The sequence below is a fragment of the Trachinotus anak genome, unplaced genomic scaffold (genome assembly GCF_046630095.1).
Source record: "Trachinotus anak isolate AG129_WGS33_773 ecotype Australia unplaced genomic scaffold, CSIRO_AGI_Tana_v1 ptg000016l, whole genome shotgun sequence".
Classification (NCBI taxonomy): Eukaryota; Metazoa; Chordata; class Actinopteri; order Carangiformes; family Carangidae; genus Trachinotus; species Trachinotus anak.
In genome coordinates this window covers 14,142,271-14,157,845 of record NW_027273867.1, presented here as the reverse complement: position 1 = coordinate 14,157,845, position 15,575 = coordinate 14,142,271, and the positions used below count along the sequence as shown (strand labels likewise).

At 38.5% G+C, this 15,575-nt stretch overlaps 1 protein-coding gene across 2 annotated transcripts in view; it reads left to right on the top strand.

The window, feature by feature from the left end:
• The window catches only part of necab1 (N-terminal EF-hand calcium binding protein 1), a 35,740-nt gene that overhangs the window by 2,847 nt on the left and 17,318 nt on the right, over positions 1–15,575 (top strand). The window contains exons 2-6 of one of the 2 annotated variants that reach the window (XM_071499356.1): positions 2,286–2,476; positions 5,090–5,114; positions 8,072–8,180; positions 11,181–11,206; positions 11,511–11,608. In XM_071499356.1, coding sequence (XP_071355457.1) covers positions 2,387–2,476; positions 5,090–5,114; positions 8,072–8,180; positions 11,181–11,206; positions 11,511–11,608 — 348 coding nt within the window. In that variant the 5' untranslated portion in view covers positions 2,286–2,386. Of the gene's footprint in view, positions 1–2,285; positions 2,477–5,089; positions 5,115–8,071; positions 8,181–11,180; positions 11,207–11,510; positions 11,609–15,575 lie in introns of those variants that run through there. The other variant, XM_071499357.1, reaches the window with a different exon arrangement.

The window sequence follows — 15,575 nt, the reverse complement described above, 5'->3', positions numbered from 1 at the left end:
AAATATAGTGGAGTACAAAGTACAATATTTCACCTTGAAATGTAGCTGAGCAGTTATACAAAGTCCTACTTGAGTGAAGTTTTTAAGTAAGTTACTTCCACTATTGATCAGAAGTATATAATCTATTCTGACAGTAGCAGTGGTTAAAGGAGTACTCACATCGTTCACTTAAATATAAGTAACACCATAATATCTGAATAATCCATTAAAATGAGAGCCTTGATTATGCAGAATGGCCCATTTCAGATATTCAGGGTTGTTTGCTGCATGGTCATTTATAAGCTTCTGAAATCTTAATCTGCAAAGTAATGTGTAGCTGTCAAATAAATGAGTGGAAGGTAAGTAAAAGTTCCTCTAAAATGTAGTAAAGTTGAGGTATAATATAAGTAGCATCAAATGGAAATACTAAAGTAAAGTACAAGCAGCTCAAAATCTAGGCTTCTTAAGAAAAGTAGCTTACATAAGTAAATGTACTAAAGTACATTCTAATGTAAGTTTCAGAAAGAAGTTGTATGGACATCCATCATTCAGATAACACTTGTCACACTCATAAAATATAATTAATCAATTTTTAATAAAACTTAGTAACATTCAGCTTACCTTATACAGGATGTATGCAACAGAGTATTGTATTGATATTCCCATACACATATTTCTGTGAGCACATGGTATAATATCATAGCCTGAAGGGAATATCCCTGCTTGGCATACTTACCATAAATTCATAATGAGGGGAGTGAAGCAGACAATGAGTGCATTCATGCATCCACCACCACTCAGCCCCTGGCTCTCCCAGCTGTGGGTGAAGAAACTCTTTAGGTGGCTGTCCTTAAAAAAAAACTGTGTAACCACTGCTATGAGTCTTTCTCAAAAGCTGTCTTATTCACGTCCTAGACTTCTGATGACATTGTTTGTGCTATATGGGGAAAGTATGTTTGTGTACTCTCACAATACTCCACTAGATGGAACTGTTACACAGTTTTACGAACAATTGTGGTGTCTTTCTCAATAATGTATGTGATGTCCGCCCCCACCTATATAGAAACATTTAATAGTTGACAGTCAAATTCATAATCAGGTGTAATTGAGTGAAAATGAAAATGTATTTGAATGAAATCCTTATTGTGATGCCAAGTAAAATGTCTTGCCAAATAAAATCCTAATCACTGTGGTCAACTTAAGCAATAAGAGAACAAATAAAGACAGTGGTTGAGCAAGTGTCAACTTTGAAAACCCTTAAGAGATTGGCCTAGTTATAATATTTACAAGGTTAGTCAGTATCTTTCACTTACAAATCAATCAATCAATCAATCAATCAATCAATCAATCAATCAATCAATCAATCAATCAATCAATCAATCAATCAAAATACTTTATTGCTCCCCAGGGAGAAATTAGGTTATGTTACAGTTGCTCCACAAGAAAAGAAGTGTAGTAGCAAGAATAGAGAATAACTTAAGAGGTTAACAATAAAGTTAAGATACATATAAATGTAAACATAAAATATGAAAATATAAACATAAAGTGTAAAAATGTCCTTAAATTATGATATAAAAATAAACACTATAAATATAAGTGTAACAGTATATAGGTAATTGCCCAGATTTAAAAATTGCACTTGTATAAATAAAATACAAATAATGGTACAATAACAGTACAAATAAAACAAATGTTCAAATGATCATTTTTTTTTACATGCCAAGGGGCATAGAGAGGACGTTATGAACGATTCGTTTCATTCAAGCTGAAATGACCTTTTATCGCCTTTGTGGCTTTTAACAAAAAGTTCAGCTATATATAGCCCTCTCGTATGCACATATATATATATATATATATACAGTTTGTAGGGCATTTGTACTGCTCATTTGTGATTCTGCAGACATGTAAATAGATTAGAGAGATGTCTCTATTATAGAAGACTTTTCTCAGTGATCTGTTGCTGGAAGTTTATAAGTTAATTATTATTTCTGGACTCATTGCAGCAGCTGACACAAGACTGTGTCAAACAAGACAGACGCAGCCAGTATAAGCCAGGAAGTGTTGGGATTTTTTTTTTTTTGTCAAAATAAAAGCATAAGCATTTCAGTGTTTCTCGTAAAAAGTGTCGGTGTGTGTGAGCCTAATGCAAACAAGACCCTCAGAATTATCCGCAGAGTTATGAGATCGTATTTGTTTTTTGTTTTTTTTTAACAAGTATTGCATAACATTGACATTTTGAATATGGCATTTTATAAGATTAATTGTGAAACTTACATCTCGGAAGTTGTGTGTTTTATTCTCACCAGTTTGAGAATCAGCGCAGGGTCGCTGTTTCTCACCAGTGTCACCGCTCAGAGGTTCAAGCGGACACATTCCTCTGCAGCTCTCTACTGAAGCCACCTTTCGGATGATGGATTGTTCAGAGGAGGTTCAGTCTGTGTCTCAGGAGCCCAGCGCTCAAATGGAAATAAAGAAGGGGATGTCGATTTTTATCGATGTAAGTAAAACAATGTTTGATCCGTACTCATAGAACAAGATGAATTTGATATTCACTCTTAAAGCTTACGTCGAGGTATTCGCACTCCTTTTGATTTTTTGATTCAGTGCAGAAACTTAAGTCTCATGTAAAACTATATTATCATTTCATTTTATATTTAATTAACATTTAAATGATATTAATCTATAGCCTACAGTAGCAGAAAAATGTAAAACTATAGTGTGTACATGTATATATACGTGGGTGTGTGTATATATGCATACACGTACAAGTGCGTGATTTTAGTAGTTATTTGTCAGAGGTTTTGAATCACCTGAGTTAATATGGACCCCTCTAATGTATGCAGAGTACAGAGGGTTCCTTTTTTTATGGAGTGAATTAATTTGACATGCCTGACCTTTAATCTAACTTCTTGGTGTAGAGATTTCAAAGGCTGGCCATCCATTTATATGTCATTCTTCAAAACCAAATATCAAGTTAATGAAATGCTGGAAGTCCACTTGTTTGATAAAAGTCAGGGTGTTATTCTTGTTGACCTTAATAAGCCAAATCCAGTTCAATTATGGAAAAAAAAATTACATTGACATTTAAATGTGAAAAGTTACAGTCTTTTAGTTGGAATACTATGAGTCTAGGATACTCAAAACCTCTATATCTCCCTTAGATGGTGAAGATTTACTGTAATTATTAAAATCTTATGATATATATTTATCAGTAGAGATAATGATCTCCTTCAAGTGCTTCTCTCTCATGAGCTTTCTCTTCCTTGTTTCATGCCACTGATTATATCTGCCATCTAATTATATTACCCCTCAGTCGTGCACTCGTCTTAACCATAAACCTGTTGGCTGCCCTCAGTGTTTGAAAGAGACAGGAGAGGATGTGCACAGGGGAGCAGAGATGTATTAAAGGTGGGAAGTCGTATCCATCACATCAGATGTCTCACTGATGTTGAAAAGGGGCTTTATCCTCTGGCACTGACTGAGAGGGAATGAAACCGATGCTTGTCCTCTTCAGAGGCAAGCTGGTCCACAGAGTGTTGCTTCTGTTATTTCTTGACACCCCCTGTACGAGTTTCAGCCACAGTCTGCTGTGTGTCATTAAAACACATATGCTGGCTCCAAACACGCATTAGCTCCTGGTACAGGTTCCATGTGTTGTGTCTCCATATGTGTTTTTCGTCATAATTTTGATGCTGTTCTGGTGCCAGGTTTCCACTTTTCTTAACAGATCTAATAGAGGGAAAAAAATCCATTCCTATTCTTGGTTAAATTAATTAATTTGACTTATCATTGCATGTAAAAGATTAATTAGGATGAAAAGATATCATGAGACCCAGTCGTAGTTCGTTACACGGTTCAGAACAGTAAGGAGTTATCAGTGTGAGCTGCTGTGAAACGCAGAATCACAAATATCATACATACATCAGTTAATAAGCGCAGGAAGAAGAGCAGCCATGTAGAGGAGTATTTGCAGAGAAGATAAGAGTAGGGCTGCAATTATTGCAATTATGATTATTTTCATTATTGCTTGACCTGCAGATTATTTTATTGATTAATCGATTTATTATTTAGTCTATAAAACATTGGAGAAACCATGAAAATGCCTCATATTATCCTCAAGCATCAGGCAATCTCATAAATCATCAACCAACTGTGTAGAAACAAAAGATATTTACTTTACTATAAGCCAAGGAAAAGCAACAAATTCCTACAATTCAGAGGTTGAAACCATCAAACATTTGGCATTTTTGCTTGAAAATTGCGTGAATGATTACTCAGTTATTAGAATAGTTGCTGATTAATCCCTTGTTGCTCAAAAGATTTATCGTTGCAGTTCTAGATAAAAGAAAACTGGACATGTTCAATTTGGGACAAAGACACAGTGACAGTTGATTGTTTAAACATCACAGTTAACATGTTCATGCTGCACCACAGTGGCCTTGTAGAGATGAATACAAAAAAGTGTACTGAATTGAATTGACTGATTATGGAAATTAGAGATGGATGAAAGATGAGTAACAGGTACTGAGACAGACAGAGAGAGCAGGTCTGTATGAGTGTTGGACAGCAAAAGAAGCAAGAAAAACTAGGATGAAAATTTGAAAGAACACAGAACAGACTGCCAAGAGCTAGAAGGAGGTGGGTGTATTAATTTGTATGTTTACCCTTATGTATCACAGAGCTGAAGCAATCCATACATTTTTCCCTGTTTGGGATTCAATTAATATAAAAGATTATACAGTCAGATTTAGCCTGTAGTGATGATGTGTTAATATGCTCAGAGCCTGTTCAGTTTCTACTTCACTAGTACAAACATGACAAGAAGAGAAAGTGGGCAATGCTATTTTGAGGTTGTCGAGCCTTTTAAAGCTGATGTGGTCATTGCCACTCTGCCTTTCATCTCCTCTGGGCTGTGGGACAGCTTTATCAATAATTTAATGACACAATGCTCTTGAGTTGCTTTTGAGAGTGTGATCAATGATTCCCCTCACACACACACACACACACACACGCACTCACACACACTCACACAAATGCGCGCTCATTTTACTTTGACTTTGATGATGTGATGGCTTTGTTAACACCCCTCTTTTTCCCTTTCTCACTGCAGATTTTACGGAGGGCTGATAAAAATGGTAAATATTGCACCATCCAGCTCCTTTCTAACTTACACAAACACTCTCATCTGTCATTACTTCAGCCTCCTCTGTCTCGTACGTGAAAAATGATGCGCTGCACTTTCTCAATGAAATTCTGATCATGACTCTCTGCTGATACTCTTTCAGTTTCCATGGAAACAGGAAACTGACCATGCCCACTGAGGTTCAGTATCAGAGCATTAGTGAAGAAAAATGTCAAAAGCAGTTGTACCAGTTGGACACATTTATCGTGACCATCCGCACTTAATGACTTAGAGGTGTAAAGCTGGAGGTTCAAGGCAAAGTCTGCAGTTATTTCACCTCCACTGTCTTGTGCGGCGTTATGACAATGTGCATTGTAAACATACAAACATTTATTTTGTTAGCTAAGAGCAGCAGGTGTCTGCCCATTCATCCTGCTCCCCTCAAGCTAAATACCCTCTAAGAAATGCAGAAGTGAAATAATGCAGTGGATCTCTCATTTTTTACAGCACACAGGCCTTGCATTTTAATTTACTGAGTCTGATTTATACAAGTCGGACTAATAGACTGCTGTGCTTTTCTTGCATTTAAAAACTGAAATGAAATTCCTTTGGATTTCAGTGAAAACATTTTTAATAAATCATTTTCTGTTCAAAAAGCACTTTCCTTCACTTATGAGAGACACACACAGTAGACCTAGACACTATTTAAATAACTAATACAGAAGCTATTACGCATTTCAGTCGCCCTGAAATGCTACTAAAAGTGTAGATACAATTGGCTTTTCTTTGCTGGAGGAAGAAGACAAGATGCTTGATCATTTAAAGGAATACTTTCACATTTTGGGAAATTTTGCTTTGTTGTCCAGAGATAGATGAGAAGCTTGATGCCACATTCATGACTGTACTGTAATATGAAGCTGCAGCCAGCAATTGGTAAGCTCAGCTTTGCATCAAGACTGGAAATACGGATATCAAAATCAACCACTTTATAGCTTACCTCTTTAATATGTAAACAATAAAGCAAACAAAGTTATGTGCCAGACGACAGAAGCAGGAACTTCCTGGAGCCTCCTAAGGTCATGGAGGCAACCTCTCCTTGACAAGAAATAGTCCACCACACAACCCCCTTATTGATCTGGTTGGTCTGGTTTTAGAAGGTTTTTGTATGGACTGAGAAAACTATTCATAACGTAAATTTGTGAGCTTTGCATCGTGTATACACAGGAGGCGTAGTATAAGCAGCATGTTAGCGCAGCAGGAGCTTCCGTCCTCCATCTGTGTCTATACTGGATGCATTCAGGCACAGAATTGAGTATAGGTCACCTAGTTATCACTGTAGTTACCACTTCAGGTTGAATTGACTTGCATTTAGAGCGAGCAAAACGCAAGCTGTTACACTGCATGTGTTCACAGCTGGATTGGTTAAAGTAGGAGCACATTTATTCTTCCAGATGTGCATGAAACAGACAACTGAAAAACTGTGGCTAAAACACCTCCTGTACAGACACGCCGTTCGAGGGGCCGGTAGACGTATTGTGTTATCCTCAGACAAAACCAGGCTAGCTGGTTTCCTCTGTTAAGCTAAGCTAACCAACTGCTGGCTGTGGCTTGACTCTGCAAGAAAGCTAATAAGCATATTTCCTAAAACGCACTACTCCCTTAAGTTTCTGTTCTTAAAGTATTATTGCCTGTTTTTGGAAAACATATGCACTATGTATACATTATATAAATGTACTCTTTCATTAGCAGCCCTGAAATTCAAATACAAGTGTAATATGAACTTGACAGATGTTGTCTGATGCTCTTACAGTAATGTGTCTAAACCTTCAAATGTACAGTTTTCTTTGATGTGAGAAGGAAACAACATGCATCTATGGATAACCTCTTTTCATACAATAACACTGTTGATGCACTCTATGCTCAAGCTATTTTTTTTCCCAGAGAAATTAGGTACCCCCTGATGAAGGTTTTTATATAATGACAGCAATCCTAAATCTGGACAGGTCCATCATTTCCACTGTATCCACTGTTCTGCTATATGCATCAAAATTTTGTTTGTATAACTGTACACCGACGGTATCATTTTGTGTCAAACTAGCGCATGTAACCCTGCTGACACACACTTTCACAGTAAAAGTGAAATATTTTGTTCATTGTTGGTTTCACATGGTCACACCAGACAGATATCAGTGTTGTTAGATAAATAACTGGAATTAGATTTTATCTGACAAGTTAACAGGCAGATACTACACATCCTGTAACATACATTTTAAACATTTTGAATATAAATGATCAGAAATAGCTACTGAGAATCCATTATTCACATGGCATGACGTGCTTCATTATTCATTAAATGGCTGCCCCACGCTGCGAGTGATTTGATGTCTTGTCATGCAGCAAGATAAGAAATCATCCCACTTGTTTGTTTTTGGTGCTGTGCAAACAGCAGCATTTACATGTCAAGTCCGTTCCAAGATTATTTCTGAGCTCATCGACTGTGAGTCACCGTGTGTGAATGTGTGCGTTTGCATTTGTACATCCGTCAAAAGCAGCTCTTGCTCACATCATCTATAGTGGCATGACAGTCATACAGAACCTCAACTCCAGAGCAGGTCAGCAGTGGAAATTTAAAGAACAGGCACCTCATGTCACACAAAGAGAAAAACACCAGTGGAGAATTGTATGAAAAAAATGTTGTCTTTAGCCACATGCTTGATGCCATCTTTTTCTGATTCAGCCCCATGTTTTTACACCAATTTCCCAACAGAAAGACAACGAATGAAGTCGGTTCCACTGAACCAACTTTGCTACCGTTTTCCAATACACCTACAGACACAAACCAAACTGTTTGTCTCTGATTCATGTAAGGAATGTTTTAGGAAATGGTCACCTCGCCTCACAGGAAGCTGCAGTCCTGACTGAGCTGTCCTGACACCTTGCTGACAAGTCGCATTTGTGCTCTGTCCCCAGACGATGGGAAGCTTTCCTTTGATGAATTCAAAGCCTACTTCTCCGATGGAGTCTTGACAGCGGAGGAGCTGAAGGAGCTCTTCCACACAATTGATACCCATAACACAGAGTGAGTCAGTGAAATGCTTTATCTTATAAGTATTTTATTCCATTGAAGACAGAAGTCGATATCGTTCACAGCATCACAGCAGGTGATTTTTACCCAGAGGATGCATTAGTCATGGTGTATTACTGACATCTTGCCAAATGTTAATATGTGCTTTTATGTCTTTTACGAGATTTGGAAAATACTGTATAATCATTTGTGTGCTATGAAAATGATCTTAATGTGTTTTCAAACCATGTTGGACATTCTCTGTCAGCAGTGATGTTTTGTAAGAAATCCTGTTGGATTTGTTCAGCATTGTATCATATAGTGTCCAGAATATGATACATAACATGGAAAAATAAACTGACTCTTGTCATATAAAATATTCAGAGGAATTGAGCCACATTCTGATGAGAATTTTCTATTTATTCATAAGCTCAGTTTTGTTCGAGTGATGACAAGCAGACCAAGATGTGAAGAGAAGCACTCCAGGCAGTGTGGCTGTGTGTTGTTTCTCTGGAGGACACAGGAGACTCATGTCAAACAAATCTCTGTTTGCCTCTCAGCCTGTCTCACATTTTTATATCTTATACATAAGGGTTTCAGATAGGCTTGCATATATATTGCACCAATGCAGAACAATATTATTGTTAAACTATAATCACTGTGTATAGTGCATCTTAGTAGCTCCCAAAAGTCTTCCATGTCTGCCCTCTGCTCTTGAACATTTTGTCGAACACATCAATAGACTTTTTTACCATTACATAGTCCCATACATCCTAGCCAGAATTACCCTTATCAATCATCCTAAACACCATAGATACTTCTTAGCAACACTAGTACAATGTAACTTTGTTTTTTTCAAGTGCCATATAAATTATTATTGTTATTAGTCCTACACAGTAACTATAATATTTGCTTCATTACCGTTTTATTAATTATATAATACACATCTTAAATTTCCATTATCCTATTATATATAATAGGCTCAAAAAGGAGATTTAAATGCACACCATCACTGCTTTGCATTTAATGTGACTTGAATTCAAGGTCTCATTATATCAGTTGAGTTAAGCAAGCGTGAATATCGATTATGCCTTTTGTGCAGTCTTGCTCTGTAGGCAGCCTGTAAGACCCTCTTTGACACTTTCCGTTCCACCTCAGCAGCTGAAACCTGCTAACAGCCTCATGGAGGAGGCAGGGAGATCACTGTCATGTCAGGAGAGCAAGGTGATACAGAAGTGACTGAAACTAAATTAATACCCTGTTATCATGCAAAGACCAATGCTTATCTGGTTAAACTGAAAGTAAATAGTACTGTAGGTTATTATCACCCTCATGGAAGATGAAAGCTGTAGTCTAGCAAAGTCAAACAGGGGGAGAGGGGGATTAGTCTCTGAAGCTGTTGTCACTGTCCAAAAACTTTTAGATGAATGACAGAGGAGGACTAAGTCTGCAGCCATGCCAGCTAGCTTCGTAAGCATGAACTTTCTATCCAATTTGGTCACCTTATGTTGGCCATTTGGTGAACTCGCAAAATTAAGATGAGAGTTTTAGACCATGAATGCTGTGGCCATGTAAAGGAAAGATGCCTGATTGTGCCGAATAATGCTGTCTGCAGCGCAGTATCAGACAGGCTGTGCTGTCTGTGTTGTCTGAGTGTGTAGACTGTGTTGGTTAATAGTTGTTTTCATAGGGTTCACCCTTTAGCAATTAGTGGCTCACTGTTGGGTCAGTCGTTACAAACTCAAGCTGTGCAGCCCAACGTTGTTCAAACCCACAGAACTTTTAAAATTGTATTGTCTTAATTCTATTTTTGTAAAGATTCCAAAAATATCAGAGTGAATATCAGGGAAATGTGTTGAAAGCCAGTAAACACACAGGGCTTTTAACAATCCAAAGCGTATGGTCTAAAAGCACATGGCAGTTGCTGGTCAATCATGCAATCATTTTCCGCTGCCTCAAGACAGCAATGCACCAACAATTCACCTGAACACACTTTATTTTAAGAACAACACACTAATGGGCACTCAGATGGGCACCAGCGTGTTTGCTATTTACACAACATGAGTGGTGGGTGGTCTGTCTGAAACAGGCAAAGACATTTCCAATTCACTTTGCGCCGAATGAACAATAGGGCCCCCAAAGTCCGGGGTCTTACATACATAGGCTACTTTTACTTCACTAAAGGATCTGAATACTTCCTCCACCACTGCTTTTCATTTGTGGATGAAGGATTTGCAGTTGCAGTTACACACAAGTGCTCAAATGTGCAAGATTAATGGAATTATTATATTTCTGTTGAACTAAGCACTGAGAGAAAAACACACTTATTCATCATGTTGCTAATAGCCTTTCCATACAGTTGTAGTCAGCACTTCACTTGTGTGTGGTCCATTAGTAAAAAATGTACCTTAAAATGTCAAAACAGCCAAGTTCCCTGCAAAACAAGTAAGTGCTTTTTAGTCTGTTACTCAGTTTAGTATCTAACCTCTGCTTTACCTCCTCTGTACTTGTCTCTCCTCTGTGGCTCTAAGTGTTTTCTCCTGTTTGGACCAATTGATTGCTGTAGCACTCCCCCCCCCCTGTGAACGACAGTGTGAAATACAGCCTCATTCACTTTGACAAGGATGTCTCCTTTGTGTCTCTTGAAGCTATCTGTGCAGAGGATACAATGCTAATTGTCCATTTTGAAATGATCTCTTCGCCCCTTTCGTCCTCACCCTTTTCTTTTGCTCTTTTTTCTTTCTTTTGTCATTTCTGTCTCTCTTTTTCAGACACACACACACACACACACACACTCAGACCTCACTGAAACATACTCATGCTTTGACATTCATCACAAACAGCTGAAATTCCTGCTCCTATTTGTCATCACATGCTGATTCATGAAATCACAGTCTGTCCAGGAAAAATGTTGCCGGGATGAAAGATTAGTCTGTCACCTCCTTTAACCTTGGAAACATATGCTTTTGAGAAATTCTCTTTATCTAAATATCTCTCTCATTTTTTGTCTTCCAGTAATGTGGACACTGATGAACTCTGTGGTAAGTTGAGTCTTCATCTAAATAAATGCAACTTTCAATTTTAGCAATAAGAAGCTGTACTGTTCTACTTGCTTTACCTTGCTTTACCTCACAGTCAGCAGCACCACAGACTCAAATGCAATTTGACATTTCCCCAGCATAAGGACAGAGCCATGTTGGACGTGGTCACATGCTCTATGACCAAACCCCTACAGGCTGTGTGACTGAGGTGTCACACCAGTGCTGCTTCAACAAAGCACCTAAAGCCCTGTCCAAGCTGTTTAACTTACAAAATGCTTCCTTTTTTTGTCTTTAATCTGTGAAGAGTATTTCTCCCAGCACCTCAGTGAATATGAGAATGTTCTCGCTGCCTTAGAAGACTTGAACATGTCCATACTGAAGGCAATGGACAAAACAAAGAAGGTAAGAATGAATGAGCAGAGAATCAGATGAGCTAAGGTCATTATATATAACTTCTTAAAACGTACATGTATCCTTGGTGGACACTGGAGAGCCTGTCACCACTGTAAAGAGTGGGTTAACAGTGTGTGTGTGTGTGTGTGTGTATGACGTGTGTGTTTCCACTTGACTGACTTATGACTTTGAAAACAAGGGGTGTGATGTTTGTGGCAAGCTGTGTCACTTTGGTGACAGAAATTAAAAAAAAAAAACTGCAAAAAAAAAATCTACTAAAATTAAGATGCCTTTCTGTTCAGGGTGCACACATCACAGTGGCATCTCATGCTGTGCACATAATGATAATAATAAGAGATGTTTGATTTACTCACAGTGTGGCCTGAACTTCATGCTGCAAATCTCTCCCAGCATGCTCCTGTGCTGCCCAGCTGGCTTCCTCAGATCTCCCATTAGTCAGATTTCCATTACAGAGCCATAAAGGACAAGCCAGAGCTCATTCAGGCCACTAATGAACCCCAAGAACAAAACATGTTATGATTCTTTTTGGGCCTGTTGCCAACATAGATGAGGAATTTAAATGGGTTATGGCTGCGTTAGAAAACAAATACTCCTTTTGATCATTCTTTGTAACCTCTTGATCTTACTGTAGAGCTGTGGCTAAAGCTGAATACCTTTTACATTATCAGAGAGGAGAAGAAGAAGGATGATGGTGGCAAGGGAGGGAAAGGCAAACAGGCAGAGATGGAGGTATATTATCAGAGATGACAGGAGGGAGAGCTTATTTTTCTTTCTGCCACCCTCTCTGTAGTGTCTCATCTGACACATATGACACATGCTGTGAAGCTCAAATCGCCCCTCAGATCTGCACTGATACAGACATGTCACATTGTGGCTCCTTTAGAAACGAAGAGTGTGGGAGTCAAACCGTTCAGTGGTAGTGTTTTTATTGGCACAGGAGCAGGTTACACATGTAGATATCCAACTTCAGCAGTGGTGACAAATGCAAGTGGTAACAGCAGATAAAGTTTTTGGCTTAGTAAATGTTTGGACACTTAATAAACAGAAAAAAATTACAGCAGCGAGGAGAGATTTTAACAGAATGGTGTCAAATAATGCATCAGTTCAGGAGGTCCATATAAGACAACATGCAGTATACATAAACCTTGTTGTATGAAACCAATTTATTCCATTGAAATAGGTATTTCACTCCAAGTAAAAGGGCTTTTTTCTTGAAACTGATTTCAACAAGGTTGGACCTGCAGGAGCACACCAGTGAGTTACATGTGCCTGTAATTCAGCATTCATTTCTACAAAGGAAATGAACCATACAGATACTTTTGCAATCCCTGTGCAACCTCTCTTAAAACTCAACATGCGGCGAGCTGCAATGAGGTGCGAAAATCAAATTGCACCTCAAATCATTTTCTGTTCTCCAAGAGAGTAGTCGAGAGCAGGAAGTGAGACAGCAGGAGAAAAAGAGGAGAAACAGCAGAGGCAGTAGGGACGTGAATTTTAAGGTCTTGCTGTGGAGTTTTTAAAGCCTAAAGTCAGTTTTCACAAAGTAAACAGGAAAAACAGGATAAATCAATTTTTTTCCATTAACACTCTTCAAGTTGTTACCTCACAGACATGCAATATGAAATCGATATTTGAGCTCAGATAAAAACAAATTACTCTGCACAAATTGAGCAGAACTGAGGAGTTATGGAGCAAAGGAATAACTTTAAAATCAAATTACTGCACTGGACTGTGAAAGAGAGACAGGACGCTGCTGATGTCTCCCCACGAGCCTTACTCCTTGAAGCCTAAATCATAGTTTCCTCTGGTATGAAGCATGTGTGAAGCCACAAAATGAATCATAGCACAAGAACAGAGAGATAAAACATATAATATGCTGCATTTCTCTATTGGCTGAGCAAGAAGAACAGATGCTGCATTAGTCACAGACTGAAGCTCAGTCAAACTCTATATGTATTTGAGTGGGTGGTCTCTGGCTGTGGATGTGGGTGAGGGGGCTGGATGTACGTGTGTGAGGTGTTTCTTTTTTTGCACTGCAAGATTGTTTGTGTGCTGTGTGCACGCGTCAAACATCCATGCACATGTGCGGGGGAGCTGGAACAAGATTGTGCCTCTAAATCAGAGCCAAACACATATAGATATCTGTTCAGCTACACTTGAAGTCTCATTTTGCAAAGGTATTAAAGCCAAAGCTATTTACAGCTTTACCATACGCAACCTCCATCTTTGGCTTTGGCTCCAAATTTTTCCTAGCAGTTCTAAGCTGTTTCTCACCTGTACATAGAGGAAGTTGGCTGAGTACTCACACTTCACAGTTGCTGCAGAATTAGGGCACAACATTTTTTTCATAAGGCAAAAGATTTATTGCTACATAGAGATACAGACTGCACACACACACACACACACACACACACACACACACACACGTGTATGTGTATATGTATATATGTATGATCTATTAACATGCAGGTGTAACCATGCCAATCACCATGCTTAATGACTGAATGATCAAATACCATCAGTTAGCTTGGCATAATCCAATATTTGTAACTCACTCTAAACTGTATTCAAACTTCAGTTTCTGAAACATATATTTATCCATGTTTGCTTTAATTAATATTCAAAGTCATACCTACAGTTGCACGTTTTAACCCTTTAAGTTTATGTGTTGAATGTGTTCAGTAACAGTTGCTTGTTTACACATCCAGCAGTCATGGAGCGACATTATTCTCCCTTTTCTCTGTTTTTGTCTCCACTACCTCTCTCTGTAGCTGTTAATGCTCCACTACGTTCAACAGGTTGGTGCTAACTGTGTCTGTCTGCTGTTTGGCGTTGAACAGCTAGTGTACAGTGGGTTTCTTGCTGCTGTTGCAGCTGAAAATGACTCAGCACAGTCAAAGCGCAGTCAAAGTGAACCAGAAAATTTAAGTCGCGTGTCAAACAGATAAGCAACGAGCTAAAATTCATAAGGTGATGATTCTCTGTAAGTTCATCGCTACAAGCAACCCCTTTCACGTTGTCATATTGTTTCCACGCTGTCATTTGACATATTTTCACTATATGGTGAAATCTAATTTGGCAAATCACTGGTTTGAAATTAGCCTGTAATTTCTAGGAAGGATCTTTCACACAAACTCAGTAATGCGTTTATGAATAGCTGGTGCAACCCAGGTCCCAGTTCTGCCAAATCACTTTAAGGTGACCTGTTAGATAGAATTCCTCATGTCGACCAGGTAGTTTTTGACTTTATTTGACGACAATTTGCAATCAGGATTTTAAAAATACTGTGGTAAAATCATCTGGCAAAGGCAGGGTGAGGAATGATTGCGCAGCAGGGAGGGGGGGTATGTCGTCACATTCCTGACTAAAAGGCTTAAATAGCATGAATTGAGCAGCATTGTGGGGTCAGAGGAAAGACTTGTGGAACACTACATGGCACCATTTCTGACAAAGCTTTCATTTGACCTTTTGTACGGTCAAAAATGAAAGATGAAGGCAAAAAGGAAAAGAATCAGGCTGCTGTTTTGTTGACGTGGACACACTCACACTCACACACACACATGCACACACACACAAACACACACATACACAAAAGTACAGATCACAGGGGGTAATCTATGCTCAGATGGTAGACAGGAGACTGACCTTTACCAGTTTTGTCGTGACTCACTCTCCCTCAATGAATGTGCACGCATGTGTGAGTGTGTTTGTGTGTTTGCTAAAAGTTAAAAATTCTGAGGATCAAACAAAAAAACCTATGACCAACAACGATTCTGGGTCTTAAAACACAACACTGCAAAAAACAGAGATTTTTTGTAATGTGTTCTTACAGAAAACAGAAAACTCACATTTTAGGACAAGCCGTTTAATCTTTGATCAGATATGTTGGTGAGAGGACCGATGGGAAATGCCTGAGACTAATGATCTGCTCTGTATTCTGGACAAGCTGCTGGGA